The 19,141-nt window shown below is 39.7% G+C and overlaps 1 protein-coding gene across 4 annotated transcripts in view; it reads left to right on the forward strand.

The window, feature by feature from the left end:
• The window catches only part of PKIB (cAMP-dependent protein kinase inhibitor beta), a 54,425-nt gene that overhangs the window by 31,350 nt on the left and 3,934 nt on the right, over window positions 1–19,141 (forward strand). For 2 of the 4 annotated variants that reach the window (XM_035538631.2, XM_050709758.1), the window contains exon 2: window positions 17,387–17,561. In XM_035538631.2, coding sequence (XP_035394524.1) covers window positions 17,414–17,561 — 148 coding nt within the window. In that variant the 5' untranslated portion in view covers window positions 17,387–17,413. Of the gene's footprint in view, window positions 1–1,322; window positions 1,432–8,157; window positions 8,284–17,386; window positions 17,562–19,141 lie in introns of those variants that run through there. The other 2 variants (XM_035538633.2, XM_035538632.2) reach the window with 2 other exon arrangements.

Here is a 19,141-nt window from a genome sequence, read left to right on the forward strand (position 1 = left end):
CCCCATTCCTGCTTTGTTTTACAACTATACTAGTAAAATAAATGAAGCAATCTCATAACCAGTGTCCAAGAATAGTTATGTTGCTGAAGTTTTCTGGATTGTGTTAATTAAGCAAAACCAATAACATAGGCATAGTTGACAAGCACAAGAAGAAAACTGATTTAACAGAGTGCTAAAAGCTGCAGAGAAGACTGCAATTTATCTTGTAAATGTACTCTTTTTTATTGTATCAATTCCTCTTGCAAAGACGTGGAGGTGGAGAAGTGGTACAATTGATTTTGCAGCATTTTGAAATACAATATTCTCTCCATAATAAACCCCTATCAACTTCAAAATGCTGATATTTGAATTACTATTCTAGTAACTTCCTGGAGTGTCATTTTTTATAACTAGTACGTGCAGTCAGGGTTTTGTGCTGGGTTTGTGCAGGATTTCATGGAGTAATATCGTTTAATCTGAAAGTCCAGAGGGAAGAATGGTCATCCAAGAGAAAATATGGGGAAGAGAACATTATATTGGGAAGTGCTGAATTCTTGGGTAGATAGATCAGTGTAGACTTAATGTGGTTTTGTAGTATACTAAAATAAATACATAAGAGATTTGGAGGCTAACTTAATATAACCATTTAAACATTTTTTTCCTTTTTTCTCTTCTTTTTATGTCTAGATTAAACATTCAAAATAGAGATGACAGTGCACAAAAGGAGAATATATCTATGCAAATTGATTTCTATTTCTGCTAACTATGATTCCACAGACATCCACTAAAATGTCCCATTTTATATGAGCTCTTTTCACTTTAGTAACTAAATAATTGGCTGATATGAACAGTTTGTGGGATGACCCTGATCTCAGTTGCCCTGGTGTACATCCAGAGGAGCATAACTCCTGTGGCATTGCTCTGGATTTACAGCAGTAGAGTTTTACTCAGCTTGGGTCCTCTGTGTTGGAAGAAACCTATCCAGTGGTTAATAAAATCCCATCACCCCTTCCACTTGTGTATATTTGACCCTTGAAAAATGTCAGGTGGAGACTCTCTTGCCTGCCGTTGCACAAATGGTTGAGTCATTTCCTTGATTGAGAAGTTTGTTTTTCCTCAGTGTTCCTTTTCTTGTTTTTTCCTGCTGACACACTCTGCACACAAGAGCTTTTTTTTTTATTTGTACAACAACAAGTTGTTTCAGCCATCCTGAGTTTTAAAAGCAGCAAGGTTTTTCCATTGGCAATTTGCTTCTCTGGTAGCTGTGTGATGGCAGGTTATTTTCGTGGGGGTGGTGGGAGCCAGAGCTGCCGTTGCCTTCCTGGATGTTCCTCGCAGTGATCATGCACAGCTCTACTGGTGGCTCTCTCCTCTTTTTAGCTCATGCCCAGTCCCTGTTCCAGAAGGAGCGTGCTGTGGGGCTGAAGGCATATATGAACCATGAACTTTAAGGTACTTGGCATTTTGTGGAACAGAATTGGGCAAGATTGGCTGACTGACCGTAGTAGGTAACCCTGTTCCCTGCTGGCCAGTTGGTTCTCCATACAAATCAGCTGACAGCTAATAGAAACTTAAGTGATGTGGTTATTTCCAGGTAGCTTTCTTGGCTGCTGTGAAACTCGGTGTGTAGATGCTGGAATATCTGTTGTTGTAGACATTTGATGCCAATTGGGTGGGAAAGTATTATTTATCTCATAAGTATGAAAGCAATTTTTATGCTACAGTGTCGTCGTGACTGGCTATTGACAGCTTCTGAATTATCGCTTCTGGTAGCAGAATGCCATTAAATAGACACAGCTTGCTTCCTTAACTAGCATTTAGGCAGTAATTACTACCTTTGAAGTGAATGTAGCAGCACAGCAAGTGCGGAGAGTCTGCCTCTTTTACTGGAGGATGGAGAATTCAAAGACCCTGTTATTAAGGACTGAGTGTAGAAAGCTGATTTTTGTACCAGAAGTGCCCTAAATTGAAATGTTGAAGCCCAGAAGTCTACCTGTAAGGCACATGATCCTGTATGTGGATGTGTTGTTATTTATTTGAAACGTGTTCAAGTTTTGTTTCCCTCTTGGCCACAATTTAGCTTTCCCTTGGTGTTCTGCTGTAGTCAGTTGAAAGCCAGAAATTGAGATAATGTTCTAGTTGTTTCTCTGATACTCAATATCCCTTCTTTCTGTCCTGTGAGTTGTTATGTTCTCATCTGCTGTATTCTACCATTTGTGTTCTCTACCTCTGGTAGGCTTTTTTTTTTTTTTTTTAATATTTTATGTGGTTTCATAAGTGTCTAGCATTCCTAATGAGCTTTAGCTAAAGAGCTGTGCTTGTCTCCGTATTGCTTTGAACAAGCTAAGCAAGCAGAAAACAACTCTCTTATTTAAAAATTCTTAGCTTTTCTGATGTTCTCCTGCTTGCTGGTCTTTACATACATGTGACCAAAAAGGGTTTTTTAGTCTTTCTAGCCCCTCCATTGAAACAGCAGAGTAAGAATCTTCTTTGGTATAATGAGGTATAATGAATGTGGTTAGATTAAAAAAAAAAAAAAAAAAAAAAAAAAGGAAAGGAAAGAAAGCCTCTAGATTTATGTTCAGATTTTGCTCGTTGTCTGTGACTGTCGGTGCCTTACAGAGTTCTCTGCTGAGCAGTACAGAATTTTGGTACCACAATTTTTCTGTGGAAGCAGCTCTTCCTCCTTCAGAGAGGAAGAGTGATTCATCAGGTGAAACTGGGGAGAGCCACTGCCCATGTGGCCCTCTGGATTCAGACTGTCAGGTCTGTCCTGTAGAGACACCTGTATCACTGCAAGGCTTTTGGAGCTCTGTGACCAGGAGGATGATGGTCACCAGGAGGTGATGGAGCACTAACCACAAACAGCTCTGAACACAAAGCACCGTGTGGGCTTGGACCTGGCCTATGGGGTCTCCCTACAGTCTTCATGAATTCAACGGACGCTTTACAGTTCGGGATGGGTGTTACAAGTTCAAGGCAACAACAAATCCTGCCTTTTTTTTTTCTTCCTCAGAATGAATGAAGAAGACTTTTTGGAGGGATATTTGCAGAGATTTATATCAACTCTCTCCTAAACCTTTGTTGTGTTGAACAAATCTGTACTGGTTTGGTTGACGTCATAAGGAACAGAATGTGACCTGTGGTTTCAGAATAAGTGCAGCATGCAGATCTGTGAAAGGGTCATGTCTTTTTGTCTGCAACCAAGAAAATACAGATTTATTTCTTAAAGGGCGGGGGGAGGTCTGAGGAAAAACTCAAACTCATGAATAAAATAAACTTTGCAACTGCTTATTTTAAACTGAGCCATAAAATGTGGCAAAGAAGATCAGAGAAAAATATCTCCCATGGCCCCTGTAGACTTTTGTAGCTCTTCAAGAACAAGTGGTCTTCTGCAGAAAAGCCAGTTGCCTGAAACGCCACCATCTACCGTTCTCTACCCAGATTCACATAGGACTCTAGGAGGGAAGTGTAGGTTCTACTCATCTCCAGTGCTGACTGGAGTCTAGAAAACCAGAATTCACCATCTCTAGGGACGTATGTTCAATGGGAAAGCAACGCAAGCATCCTTCATATTTTTGACTTCTCAGATAAGGTCTTAACACAAAGTAAATGCAGAAGTATGTAAAACAAGAAGTAAATGTTTGGAGTGCTAGAACAACATTAAACAGAACACCAGTTATACTAACACAGTTACTATAATTTCTAGGGAGTTGTTTTGAAAAGCTCAACTCCATACTTCTGCAAACAAAACTCCCTTGGAGTTCCTATGAAGCAATGCAATTAGATCTGTGTGTTTCTGGGAAAGATGCATCTTTGTAGAATGTGTCCTCCAAAACTGCCTTTGTGTTGGTTTCAGTCTGTCTAGAAACAGAAGTTTTGCTTGGTGATAGTGCCTATCTGTTTTCCTCTTTCTCTGTCTGCTTAACAAGACAAAATGGGGAACAATCCTCTTCCGAGGGATTTACGTAAAAAAAAAAAAAAAAAAAAAATTAATTTACACTGCAGGCTGTCAGGCTGTAATGTGATTATGCTGGCAAAGCTAAAAAAGGAAATGTTCAGAGCTCATAGAAATTTTAGAAGATGTCATTAGCTTAGCAGATGGGAAAAATTTGTTTGTGAGCATTCAGCAGTTCCTGAACTCACACAACACGTTACACAGGTATGCACATCGGCCAGCTGCTGCGGAGGATGCAAAATCTTCCAAGTAGCTCGCAAGGGGAGTAATTCCAGTTTAACATAAAATGTTAAGGCTACAAAATGTCAGCACAGAAAAGCAATCCGTAGCCAACTTGGAAGTGGTTCTTTCAGGCACTCATTCTGCAGCATCAGAGCACCTTCAGATAGCGAGGCAAATGGCAAGCGCAGTGTCTGTGGTGACCTGCCTCCCTCTCAGTAGGAAATCCCACCCAATTCTGCTCTGCAGAAAAACAGAGTAAAAACGCTTGGTTGGACTGGTCTCGCTTGTTCCTTTTGCTGTTGCTTGTGGGAGAAAAGCTCCGATTCGATATGTCAAAATTAAGCCCGTCTCTCACTCGGAATACAGCAGACAAAAATGCTAAATTAATAACAATAAAAACAAGAGAAAAAGATGATTGTTAAACTTTTATAACCAAAAGAACCAGATAAATAAGTATGCAGGCCTGCAAACTAAAGTTATTTGTATGATAGATAGGAGCAAGACTTGACAAGGGACAAAGCTTTTTAATGTTTTGGTTTCCATCCGTCCACCTTCCCTTATGCATCAGTGGCCCACGTAGATTAAGAAAGTTAAATAAAAGCTCTGTGCTCGGTTATGTTCCAGCTAAAAATAGCTGAAGGATCTAGCTGCGCTTGATTCAAGTCATTTATAAAAGCACTTTTATTTATTTATTTATTTTTTTACTTTCTCCTCTGTCATCTTTTAACATGTCTCATTTGTACTGGTTGTTTTCGTAGCCTTGTTATCATTTGGGATATAAAAATGTTTTTTTTTTGGTTTGTTTGTTTTTGTTTTTTTTTTGTATGTGTGTCTTTGTTTTTTTTTTGTTGTTTTTTTTTCCCCTTGCTGGATAAAGCATTTTATCCAGGTGTTTTGGTAGAAAGGCATGTTTACTGAAGGATCATTTACCAAAATGGAAATGACTCTTTGAAAGCCACCTGTCTTAATTATAGGTAATTTTAATTGAATTAATTTAAAACACATTAATTCAACTGTGTGGAAATTATCTGACTGGCTCAGTACATGTCATAGAAATGGCTGTTTGGTGTTTGTTCTTGAACAACAGGCGATAATCTTTGGTGGTAGAGATCTGGTTTTAGAGCTTACTTTTTTTTTTTTTTTTTTAAGAGACAATAATTCTCCTCAATTACCGAATAAGCTCAGGCAGACCATAAAACTATCTCCTTAGTATATTTTACTGGAAGTTTGATTGAAATATGTCTGTTTTCCTGAGCTACTCTATAACCGTGAAGCTCTAAGATAGTAAGGCTGTTTAATGTCCTAGAGCAAGGGCATTGGAGGGTAATAGAGATGATTCATGCTTTCATAAAATGGAAGTATATTGAAAGGCTAAAGAAATTAAACCAAATGAATCCCAGGTGTAATTCCACTGACTTGTTTAGCCTTATAACTAGTATGAATTTCACCTATTAGGCCTATTCTCTTGGGGAAAAGAGACACTCTGAAATACCATGAAAGTCAGGAGTTTATAAATCTCTGTGATCAGTCATATCCTTTCAGGAGAGATGCAAAGAAAAAAAAATGGAGTCGTCTAAATATAGGGAGGCAGGAGCAAGTAGAGTGCTGCAGATAAAACCCTTCACCTGAGCATAAAATTAATCCAAAATAAGTTGCAAAGAAAAAGTTTTTAATATGTACTGTGGCTAATCGTATGCCCTACTTGTTTCCATCTTTAGCCCTCAAGAGATTGTGGGTTCAGGGGTATTTTCTTCATTTATTTGAAATTCAATTTCAGCAGTGCTGTTCAGTGGGAGCAGGCTGTACCTGGCTCATTCCCAGAAAATTTAAGGACAAGGTGCTCTCAAATATCTGTGCTGCCATACTCCCCATTCTGTGGAGTTTTAGATAACATTTAGGCGTCTGATCCAATGGAGAAGACTGCTGTCTCCCAGTCTGAGTGGGACAAATCCGACACAGTGATCTGTTCCTGAAGGTTATCTGTAACCTTCACATTCCTAGTTTAGCCCTCTTTCTGTACTGCCAAATTTGAATGGAAAGAGCAGAAGCCTTCCAATTAGATAAAGTTAAGCACGTGCGTAACTAACTGCAGGATCAAAATGTAAACTTATACCATCAGGGTATATGTTTCAGTGAATTGTGATCGATTTTTTTTTTTTTAATCAGCACATTAAAATATTCTGTAAATATAATTGGGAAGTCTCATGAATCAGGGTCATTGTTTAACTTAATTATAAGGCTAAAGGCAGACACATTTCTCAAATCTCAGTCTATTTTCTTGGTGAGTCACCATAGAATGAGGCAGATTTTTTCTATCTGAAATTTCACTAAAATCAGTAAACAGGATTGCTACCAAGACTGAACAGGTATGCTGTAGAGGATATATGACTGATTGGAATTATATTAGAATAAACATGATGTGTGTCAAAAAGTGAAATTAAAATGAAAAATTATTCATTTGATATTGAAGAAATATTGTATATGAAGTAAAATATGTGCTAAGTCATAAGTAGAGTTTGAATGCAACATACAGAGCAGGGGAAAGAAGTGGAGCTGATGATCCAGATTTAAAATACAATTTTAGAAGAGGGTGAAGAAAAGCAGTTCAACACAAACTCTCAAAATGCAGCCTTATATCCTATTGATTTTTCATCTTTGTGAATGTTAAAGTCACTGAGATGTCAAGCACAGCAGTAAGAGACTTCTGTAACTCATTCAGGGGTGCTTCAGTGCACCAGGGTCACTTGCAGCCCAGGGTGAGCTCTGTTCTGTTTGTGTTAGACTTCACATATCAAGTGGTTGTTTTCTGCTGGGGTTTACTTAGAAGTCATCAGATTACTGTGAAAAGCACAGCAACATGCTCTGGTTCATCTTCCTCCGAAGGCAGGCTGAACCAAAGTGATTTAGTAGAGCTTTCCAGCACCGGTGTTGGCCTAAGGGTGTGGTTGCGAAAAAGTTTACAGGGACAGAAAATATATTTTATTAATTAGGAAAATGTCTTCGCAAAACCTTTTGGATATAGCAGCTCTTCTTCAAGCTGAGATGGCTTTATAGAATTATCCTACAATAGCTCATTTATATTTGCAAAATCAAAGACCTTTTATTACCCTTGGGCTGAGTTAATAAAATAATATTTTACTACCTAAATAAACATGTATGAAGTTGAGCAAATACATTTTGCTTTCCAACATCCTATCCACTAAAGAAAGCTAAAAGAAGTATTCTGGTTTGGATTTCCAGCAGCGTTTGTGAGTGAGCTAGAAGAATATTTCAGGAAACCCAGGTCATTTCTGGGTAGAAGAAGTAACGGAAGTGAGAGAAAGAATAAATTTTGGGGGAGAATAGTTATGCAGAGCTTCACGGTGAAAGCAAAGAACTTGAGTCAGTAGAAGCCCTGAGAACCTAGTCTTGTAGCCATCACCCCAACACTTCACTCAAACATCTGAGCAGCTATCAAACTGATATTTGCTCTTTGTGAATAAAGTGGAATAGGTGCTAGCACCAACAATAAGCACTAGTGATTTATTTGAAGTTGTCAACAGCTTTGCCTTTTGATTTGGTTCTTAAAGAAACTAGACAAATAATAAAAACTTGAAAAATGCTAGATTTAGAAACCCTCTCATGACAATGACAAGCAGGCTTTGTTGCAGCTATAAAGAAAATAAAATTAGCTTATGGTACTTTAGCAGTACTTTGATTGCCCAATTAAGAGCTGAAGGTTAAGCTGACTTGGCTTTAAATGTAGTATGCAGACCCATATGAGTAGTTAGCAATGAAATGGTAAATTTCTCTTCGAGATTTTTTTTCTTTTTTCTTTTTTCTTTTTTCTTTTTTCTTTTTTCTTTTTTCTTTTTACTTTTTTTTTTTTTTTCTCCTTCCTTAAACAGACTGCTGTGAGTAATTCTTGGTCTGGAAATAATGACTTCTCCTTTTGTGTGTTTGGCAGCATGAAGCCAGAATACAGAAATGAAAAATTGAAATAGGCAAGTTTTACTTCAGTCAAAGGAGAAGAGTGGGTGCTTGGATTTGGTTACACTTCAGCTCTTCCAAAGTGTCCAGCAGACGTGAACCACAGCATCACAAGAAAGTGATGCTCTCCTGTGTTCAGGCAAGGAAGCACAAAGGTGTGTGGTGCAGAACTGGCTAAACACAAGTATTTCCACATCAGCGAGGTGCAACTGAACCTGAACAGGAAAGAAGCCCACATGTAGGACGCGTTGTTCTCCAGGTGTGATTCAGACCAATCTGAGGTTGGGTCTAGCATTGCCTATATGAGCACTGCCTGCATCCTACATCTTTTAAGACCATGTATATCTATCTGTTTATTGGCATTTCCCTGAGTTTCATGACAGCAAACAAGGACAAAATGTAGCCTTACACTAATTTTTTAAAAGCGCTCATAAACCAGTCAAATCAGTACTTCAAATCTTTGTTGTTTTTCAAAAAGTTAAAAGATATAGCTTGTAGGTTTGAAGGAGGAAGAATCATACAAATAAGATATGATTATGTTTTTCAATATAATTATGGAAAGCTAACTAGTGGTGACAAAGATAATAAAACAAAAGTCAGCTGTCATTTGCATAAATAAAACAGTAAAGTGCTTCTGAGAGCTTGTGCTTGCTTTTTCATTGAAATAGACCCATGTTTTGAAGGCCTAGGGACTTCAAAGCCTTTTAACCAGCTGTCTGCTCACTGCCAGTCTGTTACCACCTACTACCTAGCTGGAGAGAAGCACTGAGCTTCATGACGGCAAGGTAGCTCTTTTACCAAACCTGCTTCTGCCTCTGAGAGTCCTTGGGAAATCTGAATGTGAAGAAGACAAGGACTTTTCGCCATGGTAGGGAGCTGCTGTGCAGAAGCTCGCGTTGTAGCTACTTGTTGTTTTGAGGAGTTCCCACAACATCAGGGGTCATTGCAAATACTGAATCTTCAGTTAACAAGACGTTTTAGCATGTGGCACGTTAATGAAATAGTTTATCCCCCTTAAAAAATAAATAAATCTGTAGTGTTTAAAACTCTCTTGTGCAGACTCTTCAGGTGTTCTGTTTGTGGGCCTATTGGGTTAATTGTACATACAAACTTTTAAGCACATACACGCCTGTTTTACTGCTACCTAACTAATTTGCTGCTAATCCATAGGCTCTGCTGGATGTATGCATCCTCTAGTAGGACTGGTTTCCTGAAAGTCTCCCCAGACTTTACCATGCCTCTCTTCTTCCCTGCCTACATCCCACTTGCCATCCAAATAAATTCCTCATTACGTAATTTCATCCCTCTTCCTCAGTCATTTTTCAGAGTTATCCTTCCTTGTCTCTTTAGTTTGCCAGGTAATTTCTTTACCTCAGATAGACCTTAGTTAGTCATTCCTTCTTCTGATGTACAAGCACACCTATAGTTTCTTACTTCTCTGCCATGCTTGTTCTCCTGTCTTTCAGCAATTTGTGCCCACATGTTCCTACCAGACAACTTCTCTTTCCTTGCAACTATTCCCTTTAGTAAGCACGTCTACAAGGATCTCCATTCCTACGAACCTCCCTACAAATATCGATACACCCTGATTCACTCTGGTCTAGTTGGAAATGTTCCTCATTCGTGCCTGTAAGATCAGAAGGGGACTTGGGCCTTCTCCAGTAACAGAGTTTGGGTATATATGTGTGTTGGTTTAGTGCAAAAGATTGTCCTGTATCCTATATATCTGCTGAATTATAAATTCATCTTCTCTCTGCTGCTTTTTATATTGCACTGCACTATTTGCCTTACCAGAGGGCATTATGCGGGCAGACCACAGCATGCTATAAGCTGGTTGCTGCCTGAGCCTCTCCAAGTGGTTTTGTCAGGGTAATTTTCTTCCACAGAGAGAGCAAGTGGAGATTCACATAAAGAATGCAGTACCGATGTGTGCATATGCTGGCTTACGCAGCTGTTTGTGTGTGCTTCAGGAAAGTGTTCCTGGGATTCTAGGACAACGGCTATGTATGAAAGCAGAGGGAAAAGCTCCTTTGGTTCTCCCTCAGCGAATTCATAGTCCAAAGACTGAGGAACAAGCTGAGGGGAGAGGACAGATGAAAGGTGTGGTGCACGTGTGACCATAGTAACAAGACTAGGTGGTACAGTAAAGATACTCGCTTCCTTGTGTGCCTGTGGCAATATGAAAAATCATAAATACAACATAACTGCAATCTTAGAGTTACCAGGGCCTCTGGAAACTTAGGTAGTTAAAAATGATGTCTAAGTAATTCCTAACTTACTTCTCGAGTATGTGCCTGTGGGTGGACAAACTTTTCTAGGATTTCAGGCCAGGTGTAAATCTTCAGGAAGGATATGAGGCTCTGTGGCAGAGATCAGAAAGTGTATGTGTATGACAGGGGCTATGTATACATTTTGCAATGGGTAATGAAGACTGTGAGGATGAATGGCCAAAATATAAGAGGAGGAATTAGGTTGTTCCCCTGCCCCCATGCTGAGCTTCATTTCTTATTCCATAGTAGGAGATGCATTTGACTTCTTTTTTTTTTTTTCCAGCATAGCTGATGCATCAGCCTTTCTTCCCTGTTGAACTGTATTTTCGACTAAAACTTGTGTCTGTCATTGCTTTTGGTCACTCAGAGACATTTGGAAAGTGGCTTGCTCTCTTGCCTGGTATTGACTGCCTTCAGCTAATGTCACTTCATTTATTACTTACTGCAAATAACTTCTGATTAGGTTGTCAGTATCATGACCCTTTCCCCTCTTCCTTATTTTCTTTCACAACGGGAAATTTGTACCATTACTTAGTGCTATTATTATTCTTGTAATGTGTTTTTCTGTACATCAGAGCACTGTGTACTCAATGTCTAAGAGCTCACAGTAAACCTGTTCTACTTTGTGTAGGTTTTCAGAAGGTGAACTTCACCATAGCATCTGCACATTCTCCATAAGTACAAAAGCATCATGACTAATACGTTATGTAGCTTTTTTCTCTTCTCTTTCCTATAACATAAGCTGTGTGGAAGTGATCAGAAAGTCCAGGTACAGTGTACAGGAGAAAGCAGAGGTTAAGAAAAATATATATTTTGCATTTGGACAGAAGATGATTGTGATAGTCCTTAACACTTAACAAAATTAATTCCCCATCTTGAACCATTTCTAATGAAAGCACAGACAAGATATATCTAGAAATTGTATGTTACCAAGGGGCAAAAATTGTCAGTTTCTGTCATTATCCTACAGCTTTGGCCAACCTTTCAGATTCTGCACCCCAAACTGATGAGCACCTGAACAGTAGGAGAAAGATCTTGGATTTTGACTCAATGCTTCTTCTGAGAGGACCAAGGCAGGAAATGAAGGGATGGTGTGATATTGCTATCTCAACCTGACTGGTTTGAGACTAAGTAATAAAAAGTTTTGAAAATAACATCTGGACGCCATTTCTTCAGATTATCAGAAAGGATATTGCCCCGGTACATGAAGGTAGAGTAGGTCACATCCAGAGCAGAAGAACACAGATGTGTGTCCAGCTTTTTTCACTTTGTGAAGAAACCAAATTGAAAACCTGTAAACAACATAGCAAACTTTCAGATGCCATGCCAAGAATGTCATGTGTTGTATGGGCTGTAATAGCCCAGGCTGAGACATAAGATGTAGGAAGTCTGTAGACCCAGACATGCTTCTGCATTATAGATTCACAGAGACTGGAAATAATTTAATTTCCCTGTTAGTTTAGTTAACATCTCTGGAGGTACTGGAAAGCCAAATCATCTTTCTGCCATGAAAAATAACAGAAACTCATTTCAACTTTAGTGATATATTTAAAACAAACAAACAAACAAAAAAACACCAACAACAACAACAACAAAAAACAAAACTAAAGAATTTGCTTCTTTTCCTGAGTGCTTCACTTTTAACTTTTGTATACTTATCTATATTGTTTTGCCTTTCCAATTATCAAGAAGTGTGTGGACTCTTGTTCTAAGCCCAAAACAGCCAAGACATCTGTGTATGCTACAGAAATCCTAAAGACTGCTTGCTTTTATTTGTGTGCTTCCCACCACTAGGCAAATGAGTGTGTTGCAAATTTCATTGGTGGAGAAAAACACCAAACAGAGATCTCACAAAAATTGTTATGCGAATGTCCAGGTTACTATTAGTCATCATCGTAATCTCTGGACAGTCTTCATTAAAATCATTACTGCTCCTAACTTTTTTTTCCTTTTCTGTGGTCCTGTACGGCTTCAGGATAAAGTGTAAAGATTACATTAGCACGTATGAGAATGTTCCCATTCTGACATCTTTGGGAAGAGCAGGCAAAGCCACAAGGGTGCAGCAGCAGCAGAAGAGGATGTGAAAGCATGGCAAGTGCGTAGCAAGGAGATGTGGTTTTCATCTCAGTTGCACAGTGGGAAGTACTGCATTCAATAAGTGTTCTGTTCTCCTTACTTGAACACTTTTGAACCTACAGACGTTTTGGGAAAAGGTGCTTGAAGAACACTCCTCTTACTTAAAAGTAAAACAACAACAACAACAAAAAATAAAACAACTGAAATTCTTCTTGAATAAAACAAGATGCTGAAATACATCTTACAGCAAGAGACCATCAAGACACAAAATCAATCAATCTGGCTCTAGCAGTATTACTTGGCTATTCTATTTCTCAAGTGCTTGTAAGAGGATTTCATGTTTTCCAGTCTGTTATCACTAATGAGCATTCAAAAGGAGTGGAAAGGTGTTTGCGAAGTGTACCTTTCAATTCAATAGTGCAGACAAAGGCCTAAGAGAAAAGTTTTCAAAAGGAGAGAAGAGTCTGAGTGGCAAGGAGAGATGTGTTTGGTTGTTCGGTTTCCTACATGGAGTTGCAACAACATGACGTCAGGAACATTTTGACATCTCCTGAAGAATAGTTTGTCCTTATAAGCAGAACAAAACCAGTATTTTGTCTTTGTATAAAACAGTAAAAAGATGAGAAGAAAAAAGCTATCACAAACGTGTACGGTGGTGACTTATCTACTTTCTAGTAGATAAGGTGAGCAAGAGACAGCGCTGACATTTAACGTGGATTGTGGCACCTGTTACAGCTGAGCACTGTAAAGCATTTTTGCCTTGATCCTCAACGCAAGTTGTTTTGGGAGACTTATTTGTTCTTTTCCTTTGTAATTCATTTAAATAAACCTGTGACTCATTTTCCCCAGAGAAGCTGGCTATGCTGCTGACAAAAGAAGATTCAAAGATTAACAAACTAGCTGTCTTGCTTAGAAAAAAACACGCTGGTAGTTAGCCTGCAATCATTTTCTCTGAGGACGCTCACTTGAAAATCTGTTGGGTACAGTAATCAAATTTTACTTTTGGTGGTAGCCAGTTTGCATAAGCAGCCTTCTTCCTTCCCCCTTGTGCACCAGAGTGGTCTGCTGTTTGTCCTGTGTGGTCCTGTAGGAATTTCAGAGGGTTATCCGAGAAGATTAACTATACTCCTGAGAATCCCTTAGCCCTGTGTCATGGCCCATGAATGAGCAGCAAAATTAATCTGGTACCATGGAATATTGATGGAGTACTTGTTGGGTTACTTTTTATTTATAATGACAGCCAAAGCCCGTATCTCTAGTTTCAGTAGCAGAGCTGGTCTGGCAGTCCATCTGCCTTCCTACTGTTGACCCACTGCAAACAGCCACTTTCCCCACTCAACTCATGTCCCACCCAGTCCCTTCTGCTATCTGGGCTGCCTGTTTTTTGCTTTGGAAAAGAGAGAGGCAGCGAAGTAGGGAATCTTCTGCTCCAGCAATCTGTCACTCTTTCTTTAAACCGTATAGCATTAGCCTGGTGAGTGGTGACATGGGAGGAACTTGAAAACAGTAATTTGGAAGCTGAGAAAGACAACTGCGTGCTGGCATTGGCGAGATGTACATATCTTTATCTAGGATAAGTATACAGCAAAATGAGCTCAGTGAAGCTGAGGGAGATGTTGCTGGTGGGAGGAGTGGAATTGGGAAAACTGATGCTGTGCACACCATGATTATTATTTACCCTGTGAGAAAGTGTAAAAAATGGTACACATAACACGTGTGAGAGGATGCCAGCCTCAGGGAGATAGTTACTTCCTGATCGAAATGGTGAAAAAAATAAAGCTAGACACAGATGAAGAGAAGTAGAGCTCTACATCCATACCTAGATGTAGAACTTAGAAAATACTATTGTAAGGGAGCAGCAGAATGAAAGTGAACAAATTCCTTAGAACATTAAAGAAAGAAATGCCATTTAACTGTAGTACTGTAGAAAGATATTTTGTATACAGTCTGTTCCATGTTTGGAGGTACACTTAAGTTTTGATTTATATGAACCTAAATGGTCATAAGTTTTGATTCATATTGTAAATTATAAGCCTGCTGGAGTAGTCTCATCTTTGAAATGTGCTTAGAGAGTGTCCCGTATTCAGTCCTTTCTCTTCAAACTTAGAAGTGTGCTACTCACTTAGAAGTGAGTAGCCCTTAACTTTTGAACTCAGACTTCTCCTCAGCCTCTGATACAATTGATTTAATACAGAATTTACAGAATAATATAATACAGAATTTACAGAATAATATAATACTTTTTAATACAGAATTTTTACAGAATTTACAATTCTGATTTAATACAGAAAAAATGATGATGATACCATAATGGTAACTGCTACGCAAAGGACAGTGTATTGCTGTTATTTTTAGATAGCTACACTTGAATTGTGCCCACCAGAGTGACAGATAACGATGGGCTGATTTCCTGTCCAACAGGTGTTCTAAGATTTGCCCCTGCACACTTTTAAAATCAAATAATAAATCAAAATTCATGTACATGGAAGGATGTCAGACTGCCCTTCATCATCTTCCTAGGTTGCCTAGCATTATGCACCAAAGGGAGATTACATTGGGAAGAAAGAGAGAGGCTGGAGAGAAAAGGGAGGGATTTGACATAAGTGTCCAACATGGCTAAGATGAAACTGCTACAGGAGAGGGTGGTTTGATACAGTTGTAGTTGTAGAGCGGATTTTCTCCATTTACAAAGTAATTGCAAGGGAGAAAAGAGGAAAAAACAAATGGACAAGGCAGGTTTGAGAAAGTCTCTGGTGTGTTTTAACTCATGTCAGTCTGGAGATCTTTTGATGAACAGCAGCCAGCTCACAACAGTGTTGGCCCACCAACTGCATGGCCGAAGTGAAATGAGGGTACCACACCGGTATTTTGGCATCGGGAACAAATCTTAATGCCTTTACCAAGCAAAGGAAGATGCTGAGTATTTTCTGTTCTGAAGTGTAATTTACAGTCTCTTTTCCTTCTCTGGTGAGCATGTAGAGAAATATATTTATGACACCTACAATTAAGTAAGTACGAACACCTACAAAAAGCCGTGAGACTGTGTCTGTAAATTTGGATTCATTCTCCTTATTTTGTTATTTCTTGTCCAGTGCTGAGCTCATCCATTTTAATGAATACAAAGTATAATGCTGTATCTAAACCAGAACAGTGATACACATACCTTGTATATATTCTCGAAGTCACATTCTTGAATGTCTATTCTCTCTTTTGTATTTTTGCTGCTTATGGAAAAGATTCATTTGGACTTGGCCTGGCTGTTTTCATGTAGGATGGAGCTTTTGAATCTCAGGGTCAGAACCTTTAGTCACTGACTTCAGTTGAAGAAAGTGGTTTGTTTGCCAGTTCAAGTCATCTTTCAGATTTGCAGATTCTACTTAAACCTCATTTCTTGCCAAGGAGGATTCATTTCTTTTATTACAACACATTCAGAGATACAAAGAAGATTAAGGATATTTATTCTTGTAATTGGAGTGACACAGCTGAAGGAAGTTTGAGGGAGAAGAGGGAAATGTTCTTTGTGGTGAAAACAAGGTCAGCATCAGTAATCAAAGCTCTGCCCCTCCCTTCCTGCACATCAGAACAGGCAATGCTTGGCCTAGAGATCTCCCTTGGTTTTTCCATCCACGAAGTGAGAGCGCTACTGGTTCCCAACCCTGGCAGAATTTTAGACTGGTGACTATGATTCTCTGTTTGTTATATGAAGGACAGTAAAAATGAGACTTTGCTTATCTAGCTCTTATTCTAAATACAGGCAGTTGTCAAGCAAAACCTGATAGCCTTCCATCAGGCAGGTCTCCAACCCCGTCTGTATCCTTTCCACATCACATGCTGAGCACAGTGACACAGAGACAATATTCCTGTTCTTGCACTGCACGCAGAACCACACTCATACAGAGCAAGTTTGGTTTTAATTGAACAATTCATGGCTAATTATTAGAATTTACTCTGTTAATTACTGAAAATTAATGTGTAAAATTCTGGTGTGATAACCTTCTATGATTCTTAATAAAACAGTTGCTAATGGGAGCTTTCATACACTATCCCTGTGTGTGACAGGCAGCTAAGTATCACCACCTTCTGCTCCAGGTGTTCTCACAGAAGCTGGTGCCCTGGGGTGTGATCGTGCAAACACACCTATTCCTGATCCAAAGCCCGTTGTGGTCAGCAGGAGTTTTCACATTCAGTTCAATTGGCTTTGAGACAGGCTTGAGGGAACAGAGCACTGTTGGCTCTATTCAGTCCAGGGTTTGGTTATTTGTTAGGTAAAAGTCACGTGCACAAGCTGTGGTTAAACCAAGCAAACAAGTTATTCCTGTAGGAGCAGAGGAAAGCAAGTGTTTTGGAATTTACAGGATAAAGAAATTTTGTGCAGAATTTTTTTTTTTGAGAGCTATTTTTATATAATTTACTCCTCTGTGAAAGGAATTTGTTCTAACAAGATTCTAAATAATAGTCCAATCAAGATTCCAAATAAAGAAAGCATGTTCTGCTTCATAGAAACAGTATGACTAAACAGAGTTTCAGTTCCCTTCCCAGTGGCTGTGTGTCAAAACCACCTAAAAGAGGGCTCAGGTCATAAAAATGCATACAAGTGGCTGGCAGAAAGGTCTGTTGCTGACTTTATCCGCAGGTTTCCTGTAGGTCGAGAGCTGTGCATTGTGCTCCTTGGGTGTACAAATGGCAACGTAAGGAAATGCACAGGCACGTACAGCTTCAGCACCCAACATTGAGGTATGTGGCTTTACTAACAAGAAACCCACTGGGTCAAAGCCCGTGGCTATCATTTTGTTGAGCAGCACGTTTGATTAGCATCCATCCCGAAGAACCAGACCCAACTTCATGGTTGTTGTTTTGTTTTGTTTTGCCAGGCTGTGGCTGTTTTCTTCTTATGTTTTTGATCTATCTCCAGATGTTGCTATGAGGAAAGGAGTCAGCAATGACTGATGTGGAGCCCCTGGTCACAGATTTTGCAGCATCAGGAAGGTCGGGCCGCCGGAACGCCTTGCCAGATATCCTGGGCTCTCCTGCTGGTGCTGGGACTTCAGACCTGCCACACAAACTGGCCGAGCTCTCCGTTTCAGAAGGTAATGCCTGCACGTCCCAGAAGCAGACATTTCTATGCATTCTGCCATCATGCAATTTTGATGTCAATACTAATCTTTCTTTCTTCATTCAGGATTAAGTTCAACCTTCTAAAGCAGTTACTGCTTGTACCTCCTAACAAGACAAGTTAATTTTAACCCAGACTGAGTCTGCCACATCCACCCACAGATTCTCTGTGCAGTAGGTTGGGGAAGGGTGCTGGGAACTGAATTCCAGATCCACTGAAGAAAGGGAAAAATAGTACATTGCTGGGTAGCCTGGAAAACCACCACATCACCTATAAATTAGGGTCTCCTCCTGCACTGAGATAACAGCACAAGACAGTAAACTGCGCTGCTGATCCGATTACAGCTGTCATCCCAACTCAGACATTTAAATTAAGAGTAGGGTTTACACTGATTTACTCCTGCTACTAAGCTTTGGACATTGCTGTCTGACATCAGTGTTGCATTTTGCCATGTTCTTTAGGTTGGTAAATGCCCTGTTGATGAACACGGGTCTAATCAATGCTGGCTTTGCATTTAAGTTTTTGTTGTCGTTTGTTTGTTTGTTTGTTTGTTTGTTTCTTCACTTTTAGAGAGGTTTTCAGATTCTTTCCACTGCTCAGGAAAAGTCTGATTTCTGATGCCAGAGAAGTGAGAATTATATGTTGCCCCTGAGCATGGCTTGCCCCTACTTTTTTAGGTCCTGATTTGGAAGATTTTTTTCTTTCTCATGCCTGTCACTTTTGCAGCTCTTACAAACACCACTGCAGTTGGTGGTCCCAGTTCTAGCAGCTGCAATGGTGCAGGGGCAGCACAGTGAGCCTGTGCTAAGGAATGGAGGGCCCATGAATCCGAGCTGAAGTAGGTTACAGGAAGGATTCCCAGGCACAAAGGATGTATGTCCAGTATGTCCTGCTTGTATATTGCTGAAAGCAATTACAGGATGTTGAACTTACAGCCTCCTAACACCATTAAGTTGTTGGGGGTTCTTTGATTACAATTTGTTCTTGCTCTGAACATTTCATTTATACTCTTTGGGGTTCTGTAATCCAAACCCACCTTGGGCGCATCAAAGGACTGCTGGTGGTGAAGAAGATGGCAGGTAGAAACGGCACTTCCAGGAGGAATGGGAAGGGACTGGATCACCACCTCCTGGCTTTGAATGTGGGAAGGAGAGGAAAATAAGGATCTGAATTGGTGCTGGAAAGAGGCATTACCTTTGAAAAAGGGAACAAGGACTTATAAAGGGGAGAGGGTGGACATAAAATAAAAAGGGAAACAACAAGGATGGTCAGATATACTTAGACTGAAGGGCAGTACTGAGGAGAACTGGGGGAATCTGGAAGAGCAGGTGGGACAGGCAGTGGGCATTGTGTCAGAGTGCATTCAAAGTAACACGGGTTAATGCCAGCAGATAAGCCCCAGTTCAAACTCCTTGGCTTTGAGAAGTGATTTTTCCCTAGGAATATGAGAAGTACATCCCTACAGACTTTCCCATTGTGTTGTGTGTGACTTCAGCACTGAAAATCTATTCCAAAGTATAGACAGGCACTTAATGTTTAATGCTTTAATTTTCA

This window comes from Cygnus atratus, chromosome 3 (genome assembly GCF_013377495.2).
Source record: "Cygnus atratus isolate AKBS03 ecotype Queensland, Australia chromosome 3, CAtr_DNAZoo_HiC_assembly, whole genome shotgun sequence".
In the NCBI taxonomy this organism is placed as follows: Eukaryota; Metazoa; Chordata; class Aves; order Anseriformes; family Anatidae; genus Cygnus; species Cygnus atratus.